Source organism: Syngnathus acus, chromosome 11, assembly GCF_901709675.1.
Source record: "Syngnathus acus chromosome 11, fSynAcu1.2, whole genome shotgun sequence".
NCBI lineage: Eukaryota > Metazoa > Chordata > Actinopteri > Syngnathiformes > Syngnathidae > Syngnathus > Syngnathus acus.
In genome coordinates this window covers 6,146,532-6,173,076 of record NC_051096.1, presented here as the reverse complement: position 1 = coordinate 6,173,076, position 26,545 = coordinate 6,146,532, and the positions used below count along the sequence as shown (strand labels likewise).

Sequence of the window (26,545 nt, the reverse complement as noted above, 5' to 3'; positions counted from 1 at the left end):
ATTCACATATCTCTGCAATCATACAGTTATTCAAATCATAGTCATTTATTTGGATGCCAAGGCTGTAATATGCAATGAGAAAGCAACATGGGAGGGAGGCATATGTACAAGAACAAACATGTTAGTCATCACACATTGGCCTGAACAGGGTGAACATGTTGTGACTGTACATCTTGCGTTGTTTAGGTGCTGATGAGAAGCAATAAACTATGGAGTTAAAAAGCACGCGTACACACCACGACTGCGCCTCGGTAGTATTTAGACGTTGAAGTCAATGACGACAAAGTCATCAGACAAACAAGTGACAAAAGGTAAGTGACACGCAATTTTGGTGTCAACAGGAAAGCACTTAAGTCAATGAGTAGTGTGTTTTGGAACATTGGACATGCTTTATTTCAGAACTTTTCACAATTTATTTAAACATCTCACATATACAAAATAGGTACAATAGACTTTGCGATGTCATTCTGGAGAAAGATAGGGCGCCTAAATTCCATTCAGAATCGGGTGAGAATGGCATGTCGGTATGAACTCTGGATGTGTGATTAGAAAGGTAGAAAGCTTGAACAAAACCCCAAAACAAACTAAAAATTTCAAGACAAAACAAAAAAACATGAAACAAACACTAGACATCAGGTTTAGGGCTATTCCACCTGCTTAAAGTGGGAGCGTATCAGAGGACAAATGCAAGACTCAATACAAAAGAATACAGACAAAAGTGGCTTTGTCCACAGCTGCATATTAGCACCATTGATCGAGCACCTTCTGACATGAGACTACGCTTGAAGCATTCGAAGCCCAAACATCTCTGTTGTGGACCCGCGCGATTTTGCCGATTTGAAGTACATGCATGAGGTAGTTTAAACCTTATTTTCATGGAAATTGTGGTTTTAAACCTCCTCTTTGGAAGATATACAAAGACCACAAAGTGATGCTTACTTTCAGCGTTTTTATTACACTTCTTTTATTTTTTACAAAAGGATGACATGATGTCCCACAACAAGGTGTTTTCCCGCGTTCCTTTAGGGTTGCTGTATTAATTTGCATTGCACAATCGCTCCGTTCAGTCCGTTCAGTCCTTTCCGATAGTTGCCCATCTTAAGCAAGTGGTTGCGCAGTGAGAAATCAGCATTTTTAAAAAAAAAAAAAAACAACACAGAAAGAAGGGCAGAGATTTTGTTTTTTTTTCGTTCTTTCTCTCTTTTGGGGTGTTAATTTATCATGAGTCTATTTATTTGAAACAGACTGGGCCAATGTCCAAACCAAACTCCTGATCGGCTCCACCAATGTCCATAGGTGCAATGTCGAGGATGGGCAAGCGAGATGGTTTACTTGTTCTGTACTCAATCACTGTCTTGCTCCACTCACCAGTGTGTCTCTGCGGAGGGGAGACAGAGGAAAGAGAAGCAACGTCAGAACGGGGCGAACCCGGACGCGCGGCTCAGACAAGGTCAGCGTCGTCTAGCTAACGAAATGCGCTACTCACAGTGCAACCGTCCTCCACCACAGAGAAGGTGAAACGGCTGTTGCCCTCAGCCCTCAGCTCCACATCGTTGGAGCCGCCGAGCACCACAGCCTTATTCAGGCTGCCGCTCTCAGCATCCATGTAGGCAACGCTGTTCTTGCAGTGGTAGGTGATGTTCTGGCTAGCCTGGTTGGACAGCAGGCGCATGAAGGCCAGCTGGGTGGCCATGCTCTGGGAGCTGATGGTCTCGTCGTTGTAGGTGAACTGCAAAAAGACGCACGCGGCGTTTGGTGACCAAGTTCTCCAAAGGTGGCGTTCGTCACGTTGCACTTCCGAACCGCTCACCTCAGTTCCGCCATTGATGGTCTCTCCGAACCAGACGTGCTTCTTGTTCTCTGTGCTTCTGAACCAGTTCTTCTTGGCAATGCTCTCGGGGTGGGCATGGATGCAAGTCTCGCGGGTGTTGAAGTCGCAGAAGACCCTGATGGCGTCATTGATGCAACCCTGGTTGGGGTCGATCCAGTAGAATCCTACAGGGAGACCCATTCTCGATTGGCTCCGCTGCGTGATTTCAGGTCGGCGATGCTTCCCATCCCATAAGAGTTCCACTTACCGCTGGTCCATTCGGGGTGGCCGAGCTTGATGTCACGGCATGTGCGGGCAGGGTTCTTCCTGGATCCCTCAGGGGTGAGCAGGTTCTCGATCTGAGTGTTCAGGGACTTGATGGTGGCGTCAACCTCGTAATCCTTAGCTCTCATGGCGGGCTGGTCAGCTCTGTACTCATCGTATCCAGACAGATCATAGCTACCACCAGCAGCACCGGGAGGTCCGGGCAGACCGGGAGCTCCGGCGGGACCCTAATGGAGATAAGAGAGAGCTTTGATATGTAACAGAGCTCACGTGTGTTTTCAAAAAGTTCACTCTTAAGAGTACTCACGACAGGGCCGATGTGTCCGGGGGGTCCACGAGCACCGGAAGCACCAATGGTACCGTGGGCACCAGCTCTACCATCCTTACCGGCAGGTCCGTGGGGTCCGGCGGGACCCTGAAGAGGGAGGAAACATGTTGATCAGATTACAGATTGACAACGTCCTACCTGACCTCTAAAGCAGTCGTTACAAATGTGAGAGGAAACGATGAACATTTCACTCACTCTAGGTCCAGAGGGTCCATTAGCTCCAGCAGGTCCGGTGTCACCGGGGGCACCCTGAAGGGAAATGCATTTCAATGACAGTGTCCTTCAATGTATCTGTATGCAAATGTACTTGTGCTATCATAAATAATCATCTTTCTATCAGGACGATGTTGGCGGCACGTTTCACTCACTGAAGGTCCTGGTGGTCCCTGGAGACCAGGATGTCCACGAAGACCCTTCATTCCATAGTCTCCCTTGTCTCCACCAACTCCCTTCTCACCACGGGGGCCAGCGGGTCCCTAGGATACATGCAAGTACGTGGTGTTAGACATTATTGCCGTTCTACAGTACATATGATCATGACAGCTATCTCGTTTTTACTCTAAGAATCCTCATGGTAGTGTTACGTCTTGACGGTAGCTCTACTTACAGCGGCACCTCTAGCTCCAGCGAGTCCGGCAGGTCCAGAAGGTCCAGCGAAGCCCTGTAGTATTGACATAGAGTGAATAAATGGTTGGCACAAAACGAGTTAGGTGCCGTTTGTAATATGCGAGCCTATCTGTAGAAACATACAGAGTCTCCACGGTTTCCAGGTCTTCCAACAGATCCGCTGGGGCCAGCGGGTCCGGGAGTACCGGCAAGTCCCAAAGCACCAGCGGAACCAGGGTCACCACGGTCTCCCTAAGCACGGCAGGAGCAGGAGTAGGTAGGTGAAGACCAGAATACTAAGTAGGAATCCTTTTTCATTTCTGTACATTGTCCTTGCAGTACCTTGATTCCAGGAACACCAGGACGGCCAGGAGGACCATCGTTACCAGTGTTACCCTGTAACGCAAGGTGAAGTTTCAAAGCCAAGACCTTGTACTTTCTCATCACTTCATTACTAGTGTCTGTTTTTATCATTTAAGCATACAATGATGATGATGATGATACTGGATCATAGTACCTCACGTCCAGCTTCTCCCTGAGGTCCGGTCATACCAGGCATGCCAATGTTGCCAGCGGTGCCACGGGCACCAGCGGGACCAGCAGGTCCAATTCTACCAGGCTCTCCCTTGGAGGTGACAACATCATCAACGATTAATAATGGAGAAATTTGTCAAAGGAAATGAGTCATGTGTTGTTGCTGATGTTCAATGAAAGATGGATCGTCAGAAAACGGGAATACTCACAACAGCACCGGGACCACCGGGAACACCGCGATCGCCTCTAGCGCCAGGAAGACCAACAAATCCTTGAAGACCAAGAGGTCCAGAAGTTCCAGGAGCACCAGGAGCACCCTAAGCCCAAGTACAGCATCACAAAATGAATGAATGATGATTAGCAATGTGTGAAATGTGCATATGGCTACGCCACTTGAACTTACAGCAGGTCCAGACTCTCCACTGTGGCCCTTATCTCCAGCGGGGCCAGGAGGTCCAACCATACCCTGCTCTCCAGCAGCACCGGCGGGACCAACATCTCCACGCACACCACGGGGACCATCTTTACCAGCGGGACCAGCGGCACCAGGGGGTCCGACAATACCCTGAGAGGAAGAGCACACAGTCAATGAAATGTGTGTGTATATATTTTGAGGCTCTCAACAAACATAAAATGTACTTACAGCCGGACCACCGGGGCCAACTCTGCCAGCAGCTCCAGGGAAACCAGTCAGACCCTATCATGCAAAAGTAGGTCAATCACTACTGACACAGAACAAAAAATCCAATAAAATGGCAAATTTGACTGCACTGACTCATTCAAGATGAAATATTTGCAATTGGAGATTTAGTGGCTGTAAAATGGAATTAATAATAACATTGAAATGGTTGAACAGTGTGGACAAACCCACAAATATATTATTGTTTTGTTCTCAGCTCAGGTGCAGTGAGAGGTCTGTGGGAAATATCCAATTTCACGTAAGTTATTCATAACAAATGTAGTTTTGTTGATCAATTCATGCAAGCAATTTGCAATAGTGAAAAGAAAAATGTAACGTCCTTCCACTAAAGGACATAAGAAACCATTAACCCATATTTATTGCCTTTCAAAGACAGAAATTGCCATGGTTTTCTATGATTTTTTTTTTTTTGTCCAATTAAACTGACTGAGATTGTAAGTAAAGTGAGACCAGATAACCATTAATCCAGTAATTCTACTTTTGGGAGGTTTTTTGTCTGTGCCGTGCGTTTTTATAAACATAATGTAAAACGGTACCCTGGCTCAATAAAGGTTTAGCTGCCTCTTCAGTGGGCATTTTTAAAAAGCAGCAGTTGTTCAGGCATGACTAAAATGATGTTTGTTTTTTGTGTATGAACTTTGTATTATGTTGTAAATCCAATAATTATGCGATGCACTTTGTGAGTCCAAATGCTATGTGAATAATATTTACGTACATATTTGTGAGTGTGCTGAGGAATCATTTTTTGGAATGTTTTTTTTTGTTTTCTTTTTTCTCCCCAACTCTCACCTGAGGGCCATTGTCTCCACGAGCACCAGTAGGTCCAGATGGGCCAGAAGGACCCTGAAAGACAGGTAAAAATGTCCAGAATGAATTTCACGGTATGATTACGAATCCTAGCAGTGGTTTTGAATGCACCGGCATGTGAAAGTCGAACAAATGAGTCCATTTTGTGCCGTGACCTTAAATAGCAAAGCCACGTGCATTGGTCCAGAATGAATTGTCTACTCACAGCAGGTCCAGATTGTCCAGCAGGGCCAGCGGCGCCAGAGGGGCCAGCATCTCCCTTTCCTCCACCAGGTCCACGCTCTCCTCTTGCTCCGGTCTGTCCACTAGCGCCCTGTAGGGTGGAGCAGTAACAGGACTTGACTATTGTGTCTAAAGATGTACTGCACGGCTCAAGTATTTCATTCTCGAGTAACATTCTAGGCGCGTGAGGTTGTTAGCTTACAGGGGCTCCAGCGAATCCAGGGGCTCCAACGGGTCCAACCTCTCCGCGCTCACCCTGTGTTGAATAGAAACACAGATCATGCATATTTCATCAAACTTCTTTTCTACATTTGGGATCAATATAAACATAGGGATCTATCCAAACTTACAGAGGCACCACGGACTCCGGGAGGTCCAGCGGGTCCGAAAGATCCAGACTCACCCTATAAAAGACAGCTGATATGTTATTATGAAGAGCAAATCGTAACATGTCAATAAGAATGTTGTTTTGGTCTCTTCTGATGACAGCAATGTAAATTGATATCTCATTTCGTCTCCAGCAACTTTTGTCTTCTACTTGCCTTGTCACCATTAGCTCCTGTGGGCCCAGGGGGTCCACCAGCTCCAGGCATACCCTAGACGTCATCAAAAGAAGACTGTCAAGAGCAAAGTCTACCATTTGAGCGTGAAGGCATCGAGGGTCCGAGCTGTACTTACACGAGCGCCATCTCTTCCGGCATTGCCATCGGGTCCTTTGTGTCCAAGCTCTCCCTGTGCGAGAAAAAGGTCAGACTCACTCCTGCAAATCCTATGAATAACTTGCGGTGCTGACCTTCTCTCCCTTGACTCCAGCGGGACCAGCAGCTCCACGCTCTCCGGGCATGCCGCTAGCTCCCTGGTGGCCAGCAGCACCAACAAGTCCAGCCGCGCCAGGCTCTCCCTGTAAGTGGATCGGAAAAGCGACGGTTCGTGACACGGACCTTGCATTTTATTTTAGGCTGATGTCTTTTTGGTCATATTTGCAACGAGCACTCAATGAGGGTCACTTCCATCCTTGCCATAAGCACTTCTCCACATCTTACCTTGGCACCATCAGCACCAGGAGCTCCAGAAGCTCCACGGGCTCCCATAGGTCCCTGAGATCCAGCAGCTCCAGCAGCACCGGGGTTACCACGCTCGCCCTGTCGTAGTACACAGAGGTTCAAAGTCGGCTCCCCTAATGTCTTTAAGGCTTCACAAATAACCAACAATGGTTCTTATCAGCCAACTGGAAAAGGAAGCTCAAACCTTGGCACCAGCGGATCCAGCGACTCCCTGGTCTCCTGGGATACCCTGTAGGGACACGCGTGTTTGATAAGCTTTGTATGCATTATAGCAAATGTGGATACGATTGTATCTGTGTTTCTGACAGCTATGTACTTACTCTGTCTCCGGGCTTGCCAGCCTCTCCAGCAGCACCAGCGGGTCCAGGCAGACCCTGAAAAAGTATCAAAACCAGTAAGTATGACAATACACTGCATGTAGGCTGAATGATTCATAACGAACTAGCATTTGTAAAGCATCAAACTGCACCTTACGTTGAATCCAAAGCAGGACATAACATATTGTCGATCCTCCCTAACTAATGAGCCCCAACCAGTGGCGTGGGAGACGATCCGGTTTGGCTTATTTGATTTGAAAATGATTGACTAAAATGAAGGTATCGTCCTCTTTCTATGCCAGTGACACGCACGCACTGACGGGCAAATCAATTGAGTGTTTTTTTTCTTGACTAAAAATGCACAAATGAACCTTGTATCCCATTTCGAAGTGAACATGTTTTTCTTCAATGTCAAAATATGCGCTCAATAAAGGTTGGGAATCCCAATCCTAAATTATCGGTGGCAAATAATGGACTCAAACCTGGAAACCAGAAGATCCAGAAGGTCCTGGCTCTCCCCTCTCACCAGAACCACCCTATAAGAGAAAAGCAAAGTTACTGTAACAAAAATCAAAACAAATAAATCATGGCTTTACACTGTTCAATGACTCGCAGACACTTACAGAAACTCCCATGGGGCCAGTGGCGCCATTGTTACCATCAGGGCCAGGAGGACCCTAAACAAAGAGCAGAATACTAAGTATGTGCTCAATCATTCATTTCAATTGTTTGAAGTCATGTGACTTACTCTCAGTCCAGTGGCGCCGGAAGATCCCTTCTCTCCGGGTTTGCCAGCCTCACCCTAGAAGACGTTCAATTCAACACGTTAAGAAAATGTTGCGCATTTACGATGTAGGTATTCCATCATATTAGTCCCATTGTTGATCGTCTTGTTTCTACTTACAGAGGGTCCCTTGGGTCCAGGGAAGCCAATGTTTCCAGGCTGGCCTCTAGGTCCAGTTGGGCCGGGAGGACCACTGCGTCCGTCTTGTCCAGCAGGACCCTACAGGAGGTAACCATAACGATTAGCATAACCCGAGCTTTTTTTTCTGCACCTTATTTTGTTTTGAAGGTTACTTACAGAAGGTCCCTCCTTTCCTGGGGGTCCAGAGCTTCCGGGGCTTCCGGGGAGACCCTGTTGAAAATGTGTTGTTCTGGTTAAATGTATTTTACAAGTGAGTTTAGTTCCAGACAAGTGACAATGTTGGTAGGTCTTCATGGTGCTGATGGAGGAATGAGATCAATAATACGCACCCTGAGACCAGCAGCACCAGGCTCACCAGTACGGCCAGCATCTCCAGGGGCTCCACGAGCTCCAGCAGCGCCGGTGGCTCCGCGAAGACCAGGCATACCCTACGTGACATAGAAGACGAGGTGAAAAATGAGGTACAAAAAGAGCCGTCTCAAATCCACATGTAAGGCTTTACTTACAAGTGGGCCAACTCTTCCCTCAGCACCGGGCATTCCACGGCTTCCGGGAGAGCCCTACAGGAGACACGCACACAAGAACTGTCAGGTGATCTTCAAAACAAGATGGCGTCCGATATGACGATTCGATTGCCACCATTCACTCACTCTGGATCCACGGCTACCAGCGGGGCCAGTGGCACCGACCTCGCCATTAGATCCACGTTTGCCCTCCTCACCCTGAGGTCCGGGAGCTCCCTGAGGTCCAGCGCTACCCTGCAGAAGGCAGCAAATGCGGAGGACAACACAATGAGCCGGACATCAACTTTAGAGAAAAAGAGTGAGTCCGATGTCTTTCAAACTTACAGGCTCACCCTTGGCACCGACATCTCCCTTCACACCCTGGACACCAGGATCTCCCTAAAACAGGTGAACCAGACGTCATTCATATGCGTGAACCTGTGCAACGTTTACTCTTGTGTTTGCAGATGAGGGAGGCCCTGATTTTGTGTGAATGGTAACTTACAGCCAGGCCTCTGGGACCAGAGGCACCCTGAGGTCCCTGAGGTCCGGGTCCTCCTCTGGGTCCGGGGAAACCAGGAGCTCCAGCAAGACCAGCGGCACCCTATAAGGAAGGAACAGCCATTAGTGACATGTGAGTAGCACAGTGCATCTTTTGGGGCTATTATGCCACGTGTATGATGTATCAAATTGGCGAAGGTGATTTTAACACTTACACTGGCGCCCTTGGCTCCGTTCAGGCCATTAGCACCAGGGTTACCCTAAGAAAGAACAGAAAGAACCAATCCATAAACACACTAAATAGCAACAGCTGTCCAACACAAGTGGCGATTTCAATCAGGTGCTAATCACAAAGTATTAGTAGTGTACTTACGACGGGACCAACGGGGCCAACAGCACCATTGGGACCAGGCTCTCCTCTAGCTCCCTGAGGTCCAGTGGGACCAGTAGCACCAGCAGGTCCTACCTCTCCCTGTAAATGGCCAAAAACATCCAATCAATGCACTTGGCCCAACCTATCTGTGCTTTGGAAATGCTTCAAGTTGGGAATGAGGTGACTGTGCCAATCCAAAAACAAAAAAAAGGAGAGTGAGGTGACATGAGGCTCACCTTGGGTCCAGGGCCACCAGGGAAACCTGGGGCGCCAGCAGCACCAACTGGTCCCTGTGGAGAGCAGAGCGGCAGTAGGCACAGTCAGAATAAGTCGCCCTAAATACTAACATGTGCACCTATTTGCACAGGTTAAGCCTGAGACGCTACTTACAGCAGCACCAGCGGGTCCAGTGTTGCCATCAGCACCACGAGCACCAACGGGTCCAGCAGGGCCGGCACGACCTCTCTCACCAGCCAGACCGCGGGGTCCCTGTATGGAGGAAAGCACAGATGTGTGTTCATTCACAGAATGCTGACCTGCTAATTGAGCAGAAGGTCACATCCAACAACAAGGCCAGGATCCAGTTTTAGCGTGCAGCACTTACAACAAGTCCAGGTCTGCCCGCAGCTCCGTGTGCGCCAGCCTCACCCTACGTTGAACAGGAGAAGAGGGATGAATGTGAGCAAGGTCTTTTTCATGATCACTAGTTTCAAGAAAGAATACTAATTTTCATCATCAACAAGTGTCGACCACTTTCTTACCTTGACTCCAGCGGCACCAGGCTCTCCCTTGCGTCCATCCAAGCCATTGTAACCCTGACGCAAAGAAAGGAAAATGATGATGTCCAATAGTGATGAAATAAAATGGTGCCATGAAGATGAGCAACAATCCAAAGAGAGGTGAGTCTATTGAATGTCTTCAGGTTGATGGTCGTTTTAAATGTTGAGGTTTATGACTTTTGTGAGGTAAGAATGTATTTAGAGTTTAAAAAAAATATCGAATGATCATGTAAATTCGGACATAGAACATTTTGAAAATCTTTTAAAACATTTTTTTTTCCCACCTAAAGGAACAACATTTAAAAAAAAAAAGAAAAAATCACATTTCTTCAATTTTGGCCTGGTCACGGCTGATACTTACTCTGTGTCCCTTCATTCCGGGAAGTCCAGGGGTTCCGGGGAATCCACGAGCACCCTGTAGTTCAAAACAAACACAATGTTATAGAGAGACCAATTGGTATTGCGCCATCAAATGTAGTCCGGGCAGGTAGTTGCTTACCTGAGTGCCGGGGACACCTCTGTCTCCGGGCTTGCCAGGTCTGCCATTGTTACCCTGAAATTGGAAAAGTGGCTCAATTTAATCCCGAAAGAACAACAGAAAGAAAAAAAAGAACTTGCCATTGAAACCATTGTTTACTTACGTCGTCTCCAGCTTTGCCAGGAGCTCCAGGGGGGCCACGGGCACCAACGGGACCCTGAGACATCAAATTAGTGTGTTCATGATAAGAGGAGTCCTCAAATTTTGAGAGAATGATGAACTTACAGTCTGTCCGGGCTCGCCGGGCTCTCCAGGGTGTCCGGTGTGTCCTTGAGGTCCCTGTTAAGACACATCAGAAGTGCGGCCATCAGTTATAATAATGCCAGTGGGACACCAAATTATGATTTGAGTCTAAATTGAAACTTACAGGGGCTCCAGCGGCTCCGGGAGGGCCTCTTTCGCCCATCGGGCCCTAAAGGGGCGAAAAAAACAATGCGTGAGATTCAAGAAATGATGTCATGTATAGGTACGTCAACAAAATTCATGCAGGCTGAAAAGTGGCACGGGCCCTCACCGCGGGTGAGACTGGATCGGGAGGCTTAGAATACTGAGCAGCAAAGTTCTGCAAAAGACAAAAAAACAGAGTCACCCACAAATAATGCTAATCACGTAGCACAATAATGATTTGGAGAACTGCTTGAGAAAAATTGATATACAGTCGCTCGCAAACCAAATTCATGCTAATTTAAAAAGAGGAAGTGATGTCATCAGATTCACTACTACATACTGACACTGTGACCAATATGGGGCACATCAACACACTATTTAGGTGCAGGCCAAAGTACGTCAATACTGTGTCATTTAATGCTTTGTGGGTTAGTTGACTTTTTACAAATAATTAAAAGAAACTTACTCCACCAAGTCCAGGAGGGCCAGGGGGGCCGACGGGGCCAGGGAGTCCGGGTATTCCATCTTTTCCATCAGGTCCCTGGGGACCCTACAAAACAGACACGTGCGGCCATGAGATGAGATGTCAAGCTTTCTTGTGGTCTTACTCTGACTCTTTCCATTAGAGATATATAAAAATAAAATCTTCTAAAATACTGCTAAAAATTCCATGGTTGTTTGCTGAATTAAGTAAATCGCTACAAAACAGTAAAATAGCGACTATGTTGACATGAGGTCATGCAAAATGGAATGTGGCCTAACAAGGTTAAGAGGTCAAACCATGTCAACAAATGTCTATGTCCAAGATTCCTCATTTACAAAAAAAAAAACATAAACCAAAATAAACCCAAAACAATTTTCCATGAACCAATGTTAAAAACAATCCATTTTCCATTTCAGCTTACCCTGTCACCTCGAGGTCCTTTGTCTCCTCGGGGGCCCTGCAGCAGGAAAAAAAAGCTCGTCAGCGTAAAACACAGACCAGATGTCTGGTGAGTGAACTGCTTCTAAGCGGCCAACTTTTCTTCTCTAAGCGACTGAATAAAGCACTTGACGCAGAGCAGGTTCATGAATCAAATGTAAACAAACTTGACCTCACAGACGCAGGACAAGCACGTTAGGAGACATTTTCAGTGACGGGACATGACAAAGGTTGCCCTTTGCGTGGCGCTATGCTTAAACTAATGCTCTGATGTGCCATGCTGTGAGCACAAAAGACAAACATGATGTGCTCACCTTCACACCCTAGATGGAAAAGAAGAAACATACATGTAAGTTTCATCTTTCACTAAGTTGATGAACATTTCGAAAGCCTCATCCTCTCTGCTTTGCTTGCAAAAGCGTGAGGTTGAGGCCTCCAAGTCTCATTAGGGTAAAGCACGAGTGCAACTGAGCAACAGCCGACTGAGCAAACTCAGCACTGAGATCATGTTGTCCGTATAAAAGTGCTCTGAGACGGTCAAATCGAAATGGAGCTGCTGAAGCAATCTGTTGATTTGAATTGCATATTCAAATAGAGATCAGACATGATCCCTCAATGGCCAAAGTGATGAGGAGGCAGAGGAAGGCCGCTGCCCCTCGCTTCAGCCCCTTAGAAAGGACCCTTTGTGCCACGCAGACCCCTGAGGGCGCCTGCCGCTTTAAGCTTTCCTCCAAACGGTCTTCAGACAGTCGGACCCTCACCGACCCGAGGACGGGCCGGCAGATTCGCTTCGTCAGTGCGGCACATTTTAAAAAATCCGAGATTGCTCCAATTGCACAGGACCTTACGTCGTGCGTGTTTTTTTTTTGGAAGGCCCACAAAAGACAAGGTAACACTATGCTAACATCATGTCGTGTACGTGTTTACATGCATGCGTGTACTAACCGAGACTGCAGCGTTGGACAGATGACAGAGGCAGAGGGAGAGGAGGAGGGTTGGGAGAGAAAAGAGAATACACCGTTAGAATAGAAGCAAAATAAAACACCTGCAAAAGAAACCGTCATTGCTACTTTGGCATCATATCCCATGACAATGTCGCTTTATATGCTAAATGTGCTCGTAGTCGAAGCTGACCTGGGTCACAGCTCGCTCGAAATGTCTTTTCAACAACAATGTCAATCAAAGCATTCCAGGTTGGGATAAAGTCAGTGATGGCAAACAGGCCCGGACCGGTATGCCTTTGGGACAAGTCTCGCCAGTCGAGTTCAAAACGACAGCAGTTAAATTGATAATTGCATGATATCGTTTTTTGCTTTGAATCAAATGTGGATCTCAGCCTGACTGAATAGATTTTTCAAAGTGGTTAAAATGTTCACTTTGCTTATCTAACGGCTGCTTTTGTCATCTCACAGTGCTACATTGTGCATCGGCACAAAAAGGGAGAACAGAAGCATCTGTGAACAAGGACCAGCTAGTACTGCCGGACCTCCCCGTGAACTCGAGAGCGGCATGTCCAAACTTGGCCACAAGGTGATGCAGACGGTCGCACCGACTGATGAGACAAAGTTCATCTCAACCTTTTCAGGTATTGAAATGTTGAACATTTACAACAAAGCACAAATCATGCACATTGTTAAGAAAATACATTTAGATTTAAAATTGGTAGTTTTAAATGGATTATAGGCAAAAGTAGGATAAAGATATGACGTGATAAATTAATTCTAAAAAAAAAAAATGTATCGTGATACCGGTCAGTGTAATTCCTACGTTTCATTAACTGGTCTCAAGTTAGTCTGAATCAAATTGGGACCAAGCTGCGGTTCACACTAGTAGCCACGAGGGGGCACCCTTGCATTTTTCCTACAATTAAGCTTCATCCCTGGGTGCCTGCCTGCATGGAACACTTAAGTACAACGCCCCAAATCTTTTCTCCCCCTCAACTTTAGAAAAAGAACATTAAGTAAATCTAACGGAACTAAGATCTTGTACGACTACTTTCGAGGTCTCGTTCAAAAGACTTTTCTCAGGAGCGAAAGTACTCCTACGATAATTATTGAATCCTTGGAAAAAGACAGAAAAAAACCGAAGATTCCTCTGTTTGAACTCATTCCGTTGAGTTTTTAAAGCAGCAGCGATCTGAGCTGTCTGTCTTGACGTTGACGTAAGTTCCAAACCCAAAGCCCCAAAAGATCCTCAAGCAGCGTAGGGTGGAAATATCCAGGAGAGAAAAGAGCAGATATGGTAAAACTTACATTGACATGTTGCTAGGTATGAAGTTACTGCAAGCAGCAACAGAATCCGGGTATCCACAAAGCTGAGCATGTCTAAACAGACATGCAGACTCCTTGTGCTGCTGTGCCCCTCTTTTTAAACCACCTTCAAGCAGGCATACAATTGAGGTGACGCGAGTAACTCCAAACTGAGCAGAAGCCTGCAGCCGTGATGCTAGAATAATAAAGTCCTATCAGGCCTATTTATACGGCAGGAGGGTCCCGGGTCTGCGTGTCAAAAGTCAGCCCACCGGCCAATGAGAGACGAGAAACCCAATCTGACTCCCATCCCTCTCTCCCTTGCGTAGTCATGTGGTCCTGCATCTCCCAGCCTCCTCTCCGCCGCCACCAGAGCCCGTTTGGGAAAAGAAAAAAAAGAAAGAAAAAAAAGTCCAGCCCGTGATGACGAGTGCATCGATTTAATTAGATCCATTCTTTTTGAGGACGTGGACAGCGTGGATGTTTAAAAGGCGGAGGGAGGCTCACGTTTCTCTCTCTCCTTTGCGCGGCGAGAGCGCACGGTCGACTTAGCGCACATTTGCGTCCGTGCGTCAAATGTGCGATGGCGTTTGGACCGAGAAAGCGAAGCCCTATTTCAGGAAGGACTAAACGCTCTTGAATGGGACCCTCACTCGTCAAGCTGATTTTGATTCTTTGCTCTTCCTTTCCGCATATGTGGCGCAAGTGTTTTTTGCACAAGCCCATTGGTTTAGTGGAATGCACGTCAAATAAAAGCATTATAGTCTCTCTCTCCAGCTTGCCTGTCCACATGACCAGACATGTCATCCACTCACAACAGCCATACTGTCTGTCATCATAAGCATATGCAGAGCAGGTTCTATACATGCAGACAAAAGCATCAAATGCGCAAATAGATTGCTAACTACTTAATTCTCATCAATAGATTGGATCATGAGTCTGCTGCATGGACAAAAGTACCCCCCCCCCCCCCCCACCCCACGTCTAACCAGTGAACACTCCCAAATTCACCTCAAAATTCACTTCCCTCAGTCAGAGGCAGGAGGAGGGGCGAGCGAGCGAGATGAAATGTGTTTTAAAGATGGCCAAGCTCCCACTCAGTGCCGAGTTACATTCTCATGTTTGCTTGAAGCAGCTCGGGAAGGGGAAAGAAAAAAAGAGAGAGAGAGAAAAAAAACAAAAAAAAAAAACTGAACCAGACGCTGGAGAGAAAAGATGTCGGCGAAGCTCCACATCATCAGACTAGAACTCCTCACGCTCACACCAATGTTAGGATTGTGGATGGCCTCTCACATATACACTCATGAAATGCTCTCATGCGCAAGTCAAACACTTTTACATATTGTCCCTGTGCGGCAGAAGCCTTCTATGTCCAATTATGTTTCAATTATTTTCATTTTTCCACAAACTAATACCAATGACCATCTCCACTAAGTTTGTCATTTTCCGCACCATTTTATCCAATCTAAAGGGCCGAATAGCTTGAAAACAAATACACTGCCGTAACTTATGCTTGAGAAGTGTTGCAGAATTGTGTGACTTCCATAATTGTTTTCTCTAATTAACATCTGGATGTTATTTTTAATTCTTGTTTCTAGACAATAGCGAGTGAAAAAGCTTGTTTGCCGTGATGCTCCGTTGCAGAAGGACCCTCGGGTGTCAGACAGGTAAGTCTCTGTTTCATATTAAGATCCACTTAATAGCCACATCCACACACACGCAAATGAACCCGAGTTTGCAAGCAGACACCAACCATCAGTATCTTTTCGCTGAGGTACAATCTAAACGTTTAGCAGCTCAAAATGACTTGGAAGAATATTTCTCCCTACTATCTGGAGTGGTGAATGGGTAGTATAATGTCCTGAATTGACTCACAGGGAGGAGAGGGGAGTACAGAAGAGAGATTCGAAATGGCTAGAGAGGGGTGCAGAAGAAGTTTCAGACACTGCCCTCTCTGACTCGGGAGGCGCTCGCTAATTAAAGAGGGTGCTGCACGCACACGCGCACGGATACGCACGCACGGACACACACACATGCGCAGCAGACGAATTCAACTGAGGTTTTCAAATTACAGTCTTGTATTCTTGGCAGATTTTTCTTCCCTCTCTCTTTCTCTGCAGTGAAACTGTGCGATTCAGTTCTACTGTGCTGGGGAAACATTTCATACGTGACTAAAATATGGACGAGAATTAGGGCCTGTGATGGACCAAAAATATTTTCTTTTTTTTGCTAGTTTGTTGTCAATTTCTATTGATTAAAAAAAGGTCTCATAGTACAGACGGACCCAGGTAGGAAGTAGTGTGAGCAGTCATAAAAGTTTTTTTCAAAAAAAGGAGCTGTCCTTTCATTTAAGTCCTTTGACTCCAACACTCCAGTCAACATTTGTGTGGCGCTAACCAATGCATTTTTTGATGCAGTTCCTCTCCCCTTTCCGATTGTCCTTGCACAGTACCATCCGTTGCTTTTTTTTTCCTCTCTCTCTCGCTCTCCCTCTCTCTCTTCCTCTACGTCTACATTGGGTCACCACCGCATCTACAGGCTAGAGGGAGGGAGGGATGGATGAAGGGAAGGAGGTATGACTAAAGTGTTGCTGGGTCACTTTTGTAGAGGGTGCGAGAGTGAATGTATAGTTCCAATGTATGTTGGCAAAGCGGTTTTAGAATAACAATAAGAAAGCAAGCAAGTGTGGTGCCCTTGTTACAGACTTCTTTTTAAGATTTTATTTTTTTTTTTGTGAAACCTCTGTAAATCAATTTATCATATTTCTTTCATGTAAAATGAAGGTGATGGGAAATAAAGTAAAGGCAGGATCTTGAATTGAAAAGCAGGAACCTCCCTTGGCTGGAAGTAACCCATGGTTAGACTTGCCTGTGTGTCCACATGACTCACAGTCTGGTCAGCAAAGGCATAATAAGCGCGACAGAAATATCCCCATACAATGTTGCTGGAGTCCAAGGCAGGCAAAGTAATTGCTAGATAGTGCTGCGCTGTGGTCTGACAGCAGGGGAAAAAAAAAGGGGAAGAGCAAGAGAATTTCTGTTAAGGCATTTCATCTTGCTTTTCAGAGTTCACTGGTGGCCGCAAAGAGGAAATGCTTACAAACTCATTAATACAATCAGTGATTCTCTCATATATATCCATCTATATTAGAGGGCGTGGGCTTCTGAAGGGTTAAACTTAGCGATGAAATCTTTTCCGCATATTACTGCCCGCGCACATGAGGAACACATCTAAGTGGGTTCAGCTGTCTGGAGTCTCTTGCCTCTCTCTCTCTCTCTCTCTTGCTGCTTCGAGGTGGAGAAGTTGAACATGGCCATATATCATTTCACATCTGGGAAAATGCACTGTGAGACCCGGATGATAAAAGAATTGTGCTCCATCTACATAGCGATACTCATTTTGAGAATGTGAAGATTGGTTTAGGGAGCAAATATATTAGAAGCACCAATGGAATGAGACCTGAAGTTGAAGAAGGCAAAAGCTTCAAAGATGAACATAAACAGAAATGAGAGGCATCACATTCGTTGGCCCCGCCCAGCCCTCGGTTAGCCCCACCTCTTTGAATTTGCTATGATCGATGTGGACCGGCTCAGCTTTCACAAGGGAGGAAAGTCTTTGCTTGCCTTTGCCCAAGATGGAAACGCTTTACCTTCTCTTCAGTTCACATACCAAAACGGTACTTTGAACATCCCCCCGTTCGTCTGACCATTGCATTTCATACTTGAGCCCAGGAATAAATATTGTGACATGTTGCAACTATGGCCAGAAATGCACCTATCCTCCCAAAAAATCAAGAAAACCAAACCATTGTACTATTTTACTCAAATAAACTAAGAATTGAATCCTGTTCATTTCTCTTTGCCAGCGGAGACTCCATTTGAGCGAGCGGCAACAGTGAGTGTGACAACAAGGAAGTCAAACGACTCCTCCAGAGCTCCTCACCACTTGAATGATTTTGCAGATGGAGAGAAGGGGAAAAAAAAAATGGTGGACTCTGGTAGGCCAAACTGAGACTTTTTTTTCATGCATCCAAGAAATCATATTTCATTTAGTTTTACCGTATAAACTTCTCAAAGAGTTTGAATATTTCCTAATCAGATGAAACGAGGCTAACTCAAGATATAATGAACATCTCCACATGTTTTTTGGAACAAAACAACTTCCACTTTGAACTGAAAACGACGTCTTTACGTTGTATTCCCCTGAAAATTCAACTGAAAGTGTTTTCTTCGCCAGCCTTCATTGGATCAGAGTGTCTGTGAGCACTTTTACTCAAGTATTTGAGTGTGCCGCTGTGTCATTTTTTCCACCCGCTTAGCCCGTGGGAGGAGATTTTCGTTTGTACTGTGGAAGGAAGAGCAATGGAAGGAAGACGTCTCCTGTTGGAGATGGAAAAAGCAAACGGTTTATTATTTAATTCATCTTTTGGCCTCATCAGAAAGGTGTCATTTATAAATGATAGATGGCACCGTTGCAAACTGTGATGTCACAATCATCAGGCTTAGTTTAAGTCCAACCATCCCTTTCTGTTCAAATGTCTGATAAACGCGACTCAAACTGCTTCGCTTACAGTTTTGCCAACTCAGCATCGAATTAAAAAAAAAAAAAAGCGACCTGTTGCCGACTTAAATCTCATTCAATTTGGCTTCCAGTTACACACATTAAGAATGATGAACTAATATTTGGTATGCATGATACAATTCCAGAATGAGATGTTCTTTTCTCCCCGGCCTGTCTGGATCCTTGCTTTTAGAACTCAGTACAACTGCTATCCAGGGCGAACCCTCCGAGTTGGTAGTGGGGGGGGGGCAGGGAGGAAGTATTTCAGCGATAAGCAGTTGTTAGAATAATTGCTACTTGGTGGCTGCTTGTTACAAGACTACAAACACAAATGTGGGCTATATTCATAAATATCAAGCTTAATTTTGTGCTGATAATGAAGTGGGAGAGCTTACGAGGCCCGAGTTAAAAATGCCCTACTATGCTTACAATAGACTCCCGCTTGCTCTCTTTGCTAATTAATTCCCAAAGACCGCAGGGATGCCATAAAAAAAGGATCTAGTGTAAATTAGTGTGGGTGGGTGCAATTAAATAACTAACTCACTCGCTCACTCCACCATGGGAACTTGCTGCTCAGCTGGAAATACTTTAGACTTCCTGCATTGCCCACTAAATATGGTTTGTCTGATCATGAAATCTTACACCTACATAGTATGTCTCAGGTTAAGTTGAACTTATGCAAATGAGGCAAGCTATGTGACCTTTTGGATGACATCACTGAAGGCTGGGTGGGTCCGACTTTTGCGAGCAACTATATCGGAAGGCCGAAATAAGATTTGAATGATCTCTGGCCGCATTTTGAACAATGCCCATGCCTTTTGAAATGTTTCAATGAAATATCCTCATTCCAAAGTTTTTTTGTCTGCGTCGTCGAGGCCCCTAGCACACATTGTGTGAGTTGCAGAGAGTTGGACAATGATGGAAGAAATTCCATTTGAGAATTGCAGATGTTTTTTTTTCTCCCCCCTTCTTTCTCTTCAGGATAGCTCCTCCTTCTCTTTTGGATTTTCTCTCCCTGTCTCGCTTGCGCTTGACGACCGCTCGATGGAAAATCACCATCACTGCAAGACATCTGCTCAAACGCAGCCTATGGGCTGCTGACTGGCATATTCAAATGTATCAACGAGAATAGACTGAAAAAATACACAAGACGCTCATCATAAGCTATCTATTTTGACGAACGACTGCGGGGGATTTATGAGCGTGAGCAAAGTGGAAGTCGAGGATGAGGTCTGAAAGATGGAGATGGGATAAGCACGATTTGAGGAAGTGTAAAAAAACAAACCTGTAGACGAGATATACAGAGAAGCTGGTTTAAGTAAATAGAGGGGAGGGGGGAGTTAATGGAGGAGGAGGGCGCTTTAAGGGTAGAGCAGGCGGCCCATTACATAGTTAAAGCATGAGCACATGCCTGCTGGCTGACATCCACTGTGAACGTTTTGCATCTGGTTAGAATCTGCTCTCTGCCGTCCTCCTCCTTCTTCTACGTCTTCTTGCATTCAAGGCCTATCTTGCTTCTCGATTTTTCTAAGATGCCCCTTTCAATCTCATTGCCGCTAGCGTGCTCTGAGTCTCCTTGCAGTTCTCCCTCCTTGTCAAACTCATTGATGGAGATGGAAAAAAAAAAAAAAAAAAGTAGTGGAGGCCACTGCTGCTGGTAGAGGAGCGAGGCAGCCATTTTGTTTCCATCCATTCAGTTTCTTATTTATTAGGATTTCAAAATAATGAAGTCTCATGATGCCATTTTTTTGAGTTTGTCATTGCGTATTGTACAAAGTAAAGAATGAAGAAGTTCTGCTTTGATTGTAAGTTGAATGGAGGCGTGTAAAAGGCATTGGGGGTCTTACTCATTGACTTTTAGTCATTCCTTTTTTAAACAGTGGAGCAGGTATGGACATGTCGCAGTCTCCGAGACGAAAACGAGCCTCCGTGCTCATACGGTTGAACTTTTTCAAAGCAGTCATCATTTAGAAGCCTTTCATTGAAGTCTCACTTGAATTCTTCCCTTCCTTTTTCTTTTTATTCCTATATGCTATTATTATATCCTGCCACATCTCCATTTTTTTTTTTACAGTCTCCACTTTGTCCTCCTCCTTTTCCCACCTACTTTGCTTTGTTGACCAGATGATCTCCAGCAGCCACTCATGATGCAGGGGAGGAGTCTGAGCAATGGCATTTTCAGTTCTTTTCCCTCCTCTTCTCTTCCTTTCTCTCCCTTTCTTTTTTCCAAGCTGAACTTCATGATGACCAGAAAATTCTTCCACGTGTCCACTGTGAGCTTTGGATGTGGAGGAGGGGAGGAGGAGAACATGTCTGCTTTCCCTGAACCTCTTATTAATCTGGGTGCCATGAGATTTTCCAAAAATTAAAATGAGCCTCGGCTCATAAAGGTTGCGCAACGCTCATTGACAAACTGTGATTTGCCACCTTGGAAGTGAAGATGTGAAAATGCTCTCTGTAAATGTTACTTTTTGGCCCTCAGCATCAAGCATGTCCTCACCTTGGCCGAATGTTTCACACCTTGGTGGATGCACCCTCGCACCCTCAGGTGAGCGTGTGTCTGTGTGGAACGACACCATGTTGCCATATTTTTGTAGCCCGTGTCAGACAACACTGTGCAGAATGGGTCGAGGGTTTTTACTTTAAACACATACATAGTCTGAGTTTTATCTTTCCAAACTCCTCCATTCACTTCTGCATCATTCACTGGCACCAAAGCTGCCACAAATGGTGACCAAGCACTACTTTTGTTGAAATGAAAGTCCTCAGCCTCGTTCCTCTGCCACAGATGCTAACTCGTGCTATCAAGTGATGTCATGCAATGGCACCAAATCATTTCAAATTTTGCATTTTTTTGCTTAATGTCAGATGTTTGTAGAATAATATCAGCAGATTTTTGTTTTTTAAGAATACTGTTATGCAAGAGACCAAAATATATTACTTAGCGGAGTCCAAAATGTGCAACCAATTTTCCCAACACCTTCCCTTTGGACTCATTTCTGATGACCTGATGATGATGCTCCGACAATTAGGTCCACATTCTTTTTCCTTTTTGATTAGATCTAAGGTCGAGTCAGATAAAGCTGTGCTAGAATGTGGACCATTTTGCTCCTCAAAGAGCAGCAGATGACGTGGCTGGGTCCTTCTTTTCTAGTGGCTCGAACCGCTTTCAAAAAGCGAGGAGAAAAACCTCATCGCAAGGCCGAGAGCAGCCAAAGCGAGTGAAGCGCTGGCGTTTATTCACTTCTGCCCGCCTACTATGTGAAGCTCCAACATTGTTCAGGGAGGGGCATCTTCTGCTTAATTTACTGCCTCCTCCATTTGCTTCTGCAAGGCTCTGAAATGTTCTCCCCTTTGCTTTTTTGCATCAGCTTCATGAAACGATTGATTTTGAATCGAGGTCTCTAATAAGGTGACAATATCATTGCTTTGCTGCACCCTTCGCTATCTTCTCCCCCTCTTTCGCCAGATGTGATTTTTTTGGAGGATCTCCCCCCTGTGCAGGCCTCCATGATTCATTCACCACAGACATCTTAAAGTCTCCCCTCCCCCCCAAGCCGCTGGAGCTTGAGGGAAGACTCAACTGAGGGAAGGAATGAAGCTCATGTGGAATCTCCATAGCCAAAGGCTTGTTTCAAGTCGAGGTCCTGCACCCCTGGTGGTCGGAAGGGGGAGAGAGATGAGCGCCGTGCCGTCCTGGGTGTGTTGAGGTAACGCCCTGAAGGTGGAAACACACACGTGTGAGTGAACAGTAAAGGAGGTGGGGCCATTTTCGCCCCCCCAAACTTTCACTGCTAAGAGAAAAGGAGAAAGCAAAAAATGGCCCTTCAAAACTCCTCCTGCTCTATTTGTCTACATCACTGTGTTCCCACCCTTCCTTCACTTTCCTCAAATCCACCCTTGCTAATTTTCTGATTGGCTGGATGCAATTAGCATCTTACAGTTAGCATACACTCTTCTAACCATTTTCAAATCCCAAACAAATACAAGCATGCAGGTGCACAGTGTACAAGGGTGAAAGTCATCATCTTGACACCTGTAATTTCCGACAGTGGCTCTCCAGCTAGCTTGTCTTTACAGGCACGTGTCCTGCGATTGCCCGTTGAGCGAATCCCCCCATTTCGGCTGCAATAAAGTCTGCAATTGCCAAAGAGAGGTGAAGCCCTCAATTACCCGCCATCTGCTCTGCAGCAAGTCGATGTTTCTTTAGAAAGTTCTTTCCAACATGACACCAAGGGGTCCCATCCAGTTGTCACAAATTTGCCCCATTTCACGACTTCACATTCACCAGTCGCGACTACTAATAAATGGACATGCATGCAAGAAGACAGCAAAGCTTTGAATGATGGAAACAAATTTATTTTGTATATGCTCGTTCATAAAATAGCCATTTGTAAAGAATTTCCTTATTCCCATTTTGTCCAAATTTAATTGGGTGTTTTATCCCTACAGGCAATATTGGAAATCAGCTGCACGTTCAACATCCATTTTCTGCAGCGTGTTATCTTTGACCTGGAGTCCATGCCAGTTGACATAAGGTGAGAGGCGGTGTATGCCCTGGCCTGCTCACCAGACTACTGCAGATCAACTTTGCAATATCTCTATTTTTTTTTTCCAACTAAACAGGAAGTTCCATCTAAATGGGACAACGTGATTTTTCTGATAAAGTCTGTTAGAGGCTTGTGCATTTATAACACAAACAGTTTGCTCTCATTAGACTGATGATTTTTACCAATAGTCTGGAGAACAACTTTGTCCAATATTAGACATTGATACTAATCTTGCTTGATGGTGACAGTATGTAAGAGCATTTTATAATCTTTTAGACACAGGGCACTCAAGCTCATGTGAACCCACAGTCCTCTCCTCTCCTATGAGGCACAAGCTGTTGCCACGTTGTCTTGCTCTCTCTCTCTCTTTCGCTCCTCCTGGACTCGTCCTCATTCCCTCGCTCTGCTTTTCTCACTAGTTTCTTTGGCCTTCTCTTTATGCCTCTCAACTGTCTTTGTATTACCTTTGGCTGACGCACTCTCATTTATACACATTTTGGATGCACACACACACAAATTGCAGGATTGTCTCTTGAGCATGTTACGTGGACATTAACATCAGGAGTCAACGGTTTATTTGGTTTAATTTGTTTTTTTTGTCTTACGAGATGACCGCCTAGTACACTTTCCAGTTTACGTGACATGCCAACCACGACAGCACTGTGCTGGCATGACGGAAACAAGGTTCAAGAAGTCGCTTTCTTGGCCACTCTTATTGAAATGGGACAAAAATGTTTCAAACTAGTCAAGTTCTAGAAAGGCTCTCATAATACTTTTGAGGGACATCCTCATCTGCAGAAGAAAAAAGAAAATGGGGGGGACTCTCTATGTAAACTTAAAACCAGTGTTAAAATGTAAATATCAACTTGGATGCAGCATTAAAGAGTATCAAAAATCAATTCCCAATTTATGATACACTAACTATAGGTTATTTGCTAAAAAACAAAACAAAAAAACACCTTTCTTAAGGGAACAAATCAACTCCTGATTTTTTTTTTTTTTTTCTTCTCTTGGTTTTTGTTTTCAGACAAAGCATTGGCCCGTCCGCCGGCCGTTGTCCCTTTTGCTTCATGAGTGAGACAGCAGCATCCTCTTCTGGTTGAAATGTTGAACAAATGCGCTGGATGCATTTTCTCCTCCTCTTGCATACACGACGCGGTAGTGTCGTTTTTTTGTTCTTGTTCGAGTCGTTACACTTGAACGCAAGTTGTCAAACACGCCCCTTTGTGTCCATTTCAAATGACCTTTCTCGGTGCCGTACAACTTCCGGTTCACTGAGCCAGGTCTTCGAGTGACCTGAGCAGGTAATGTAAACATTTTCAAGCTTTCTAGTTGCCGTTTATCTGTAAATACGTGTATGTACACAATTTAGGGACTTAATTACGAGCTTCTCGATTTTGTTATTACTTCACTTGAAGCTCGCTAGCTATTGTAAAACAATAACAAAGGTGGCTTGTTGTTAGCTAGCACGCCCACAAGTGGCACTCAGCTGTCAATCATTCGTGAATCAACGAAAGCGTTTGACTTCAACGTTGTTTTGTATGTTTTCCACGCTAAAGCTAATGTGGAATCTCCACGTCGGCTGCTGGTCGTCTACCTGCACGTCTCACCGCCAAATGTTCTCCTAAGGTACGACTTGCTCCCTATGTATGCCTTCTTTTTCCCTTCTATGGAGCATTATGCTCCTGGTGACTAGGGAGGGTCAAAATATTAGGTTCACCAGCACGGTCGAACGAGACTAAATATTTTCTAAATATAATTTTAATCAGTGCTAAGTGGTTGTGGAAGATAAAGTATTATAATGAAAATGTATTATAATATCAAGTTTATTATTTTTTGTCGTTTGACCATCAGTCAAGCATTTTGAACACTTTAAAACATCGAGATTACAAACGTTCACCCCTCAGTCAGTCGGGGCGGAGCTAACTGAACTGTTTGACAGAGGTGGTTGATTTTGACGTCTATTCTGCGTGAACGCTTTTAGAGCCACAGAAGCTCGTACTGCAATGGGTGCCCACTGCCCAGTAGAGGGCACACTGACTCTTTTTTTTTTTTTCCCCTGCTTGACAGGATAGGATAGGAGAGGTTTGGGGCCCAACGGTGCAGCCAGCCAACAGCTTCGTGGGACCTGCTATTGGACATGTGATGTGAGTATGCAGTGTTGCGTTTGAGGAGCTGATGTACAATGTCTCATTGCAGCACAAGGTGGCTGTGAGTTCACCCACCTCTCCTGTCACTTCTAATGGCACACAAGTGCCACCAGGGGGAAGGTGAGCACATCCAACCAGCTGATATCGCTCATTGGGACAAAAACTAAGTGCCAGGTACTGCACAACGTCATCATCACACACTTCTGAAAGTGTTTTCAATGACAACGATGCAAACCAAGTTAGTCATGAGTATAGATTTTAATAACTAACTTGGTTTGCCGCACTGTCATTGAAAACCATGTCCAGAAGTGTGATGATGATGTGCAGTACCTGCCACTTAGTTTTTGTCACACGTCAGCTGTTTGCATATGCTCACCTTCCCCTGGTGGCAATTGTGTCATTACAAGTGACATCACAACTGAGCTTGTCAAGCACTTGAGCTGCACAGCCTATCGTCAATATTTGTGTGCAACTAAATTAGTTCCACGCAAACATTGACTGCTCAAATGTTTTCAAATTGGATTTCTGTCCAATAAATTGTTCAACTGGAATGCAAGTCTTTGTGTTTTATGAGTAAATATGCTTAGCTTATTTGATGTCTTTCATGCTAGGTGGTTACAACATTGGGACTTGCGTGTTTGAAAGCTGTCTGAAGTCTTGAGGTGAGGTTTGCCTTTAGTCACTGCCATGGACACAAGTTCAACCTTTCAACCAATCACAGCCATTTATTCTCATTTCCCCACCCACTTCCAATGAAATTGGCGAATCACGAAGCAGTATTGTAGTTTTAGTCCCACCCCTTTCTAGGTTTTTTTCCCTAAAAAAAATCCCAGGAAAAAAAAATCCTTTTTAAAAAAAAACTTTTTAAATTTGTTTTCATGTTAAAAAGGTGAGAGTTTAAGTGTTGTTTCAAATAAAGCTTTATTTCTTTTGCAGAGTAAACATTCAGTCATAAACAAGTTACAAGTTGGATGGCAGTCTGCTCGTTGCCGTGTGGTGGTTGGCCAGTGGACAATCAGTGTGGACCTAAAACAAAAAGTGGTCGGTCGGCCAGTAGGATGTGGACAAGTCAGCGTGTGGACCTAAGACAAAAAGAGATCTTGTAAGTCAAAAGTTACGTCAAATAATTGTACAGACAATGTTTTCTTACCAGTGCGAAGGAGTAGTTTTCTGGCACCAAGTGTTCAAGGCTCCAATAACAGGAAGCTGTTCATGTTTCTTGTTGCCTGCAGAGATTAGGAAAAATGAACAAAAGACGAAGTTATAAGGATTGTGCAAAGCAATGTCTAAGATCATACCGTCTAAGTTTTATTTCTTCCACTCCTATCTCAGAATTGGGCTCCAGCACCTTGTGGATGAGGAAGCAACAAGAAAACTTCAAGCGTTGTTGCAGGAGACTCTTGGGACTTCACCCTGGACACAACAGATAGACACG

General features: G+C 45.1%; 1 protein-coding gene and 3 long non-coding RNA genes across 22 annotated transcripts; 2 read left to right on the top strand and 2 right to left on the bottom strand.

Annotated features, from left to right (window-relative positions):
- Positions 1–365: 365 nt before the first annotated feature.
- On the bottom strand, positions 366–14,064 carry col1a2 (collagen, type I, alpha 2). Of its 9 annotated transcripts, XM_037264596.1 has the most exons (51): positions 13,854–14,064; positions 12,547–12,551; positions 11,916–11,924; positions 11,585–11,620; positions 11,146–11,229; positions 10,807–10,854; positions 10,660–10,704; positions 10,518–10,571; positions 10,396–10,449; positions 10,254–10,307; positions 10,116–10,169; positions 9,737–9,790; positions 9,580–9,624; positions 9,366–9,464; positions 9,212–9,265; positions 8,976–9,074; positions 8,818–8,862; positions 8,607–8,705; positions 8,447–8,500; positions 8,249–8,356; positions 8,105–8,158; positions 7,928–8,026; positions 7,755–7,808; positions 7,578–7,676; positions 7,422–7,475; positions 7,297–7,350; positions 7,156–7,209; positions 6,677–6,730; positions 6,541–6,585; positions 6,336–6,434; positions 6,086–6,193; positions 5,971–6,024; positions 5,835–5,888; positions 5,643–5,696; positions 5,495–5,548; positions 5,276–5,383; positions 5,053–5,106; positions 4,207–4,260; positions 3,967–4,128; positions 3,773–3,880; positions 3,547–3,654; positions 3,372–3,425; positions 3,174–3,281; positions 3,031–3,084; positions 2,792–2,899; positions 2,619–2,672; positions 2,403–2,510; positions 2,079–2,322; positions 1,811–1,995; positions 1,487–1,729; positions 366–1,378 (listed from the first exon to the last, which is right to left on the bottom strand). In XM_037264596.1, the coding sequence occupies exons 1-51, from the start codon at positions 13,921–13,923 to the stop codon at positions 1,232–1,234; spliced, it is 4,059 nt and encodes a 1,352-aa protein (XP_037120491.1). In that variant the 5' UTR covers positions 13,924–14,064; the 3' UTR covers positions 366–1,231. The 9 variants fall into 9 exon arrangements, with proteins under 9 accessions (XP_037120491.1, XP_037120493.1, XP_037120492.1 ...); XM_037264598.1 differs by lacking the exon at positions 6,336–6,434; XM_037264597.1 differs by lacking the exon at positions 11,916–11,924.
- LOC119130775 lies at positions 1,370–2,900 on the top strand. Its single transcript, XR_005099520.1, has 2 exons — positions 1,370–1,450; positions 2,764–2,900. It is a non-coding gene; the product is annotated as an uncharacterized LOC119130775 (long non-coding RNA).
- Positions 11,578–26,533, top strand: LOC119130761. 11 transcript variants are annotated; one of them, XR_005099497.1, is made up of 12 exons: positions 11,578–11,671; positions 11,781–11,950; positions 13,014–13,186; positions 15,449–15,517; positions 17,721–17,847; positions 20,893–20,958; positions 21,880–22,120; positions 22,863–22,948; positions 23,988–24,589; positions 25,036–25,107; positions 26,047–26,212; positions 26,443–26,533. It is a non-coding gene; the product is annotated as an uncharacterized LOC119130761 (long non-coding RNA). The 11 variants fall into 11 exon arrangements; XR_005099499.1 differs by lacking the exon at positions 11,578–11,671 and adding an exon at positions 22,491–22,566 and having other exon boundaries at positions 11,682–11,950; XR_005099502.1 differs by lacking the exon at positions 11,781–11,950.
- LOC119130764 lies at positions 26,011–26,525 on the bottom strand. The gene is made up of 3 exons (XR_005099509.1): positions 26,409–26,525; positions 26,261–26,336; positions 26,011–26,192 (listed from the first exon to the last, which is right to left on the bottom strand). It is a non-coding gene; the product is annotated as an uncharacterized LOC119130764 (long non-coding RNA).
- Positions 26,534–26,545: the final 12 nt, after the last annotated feature.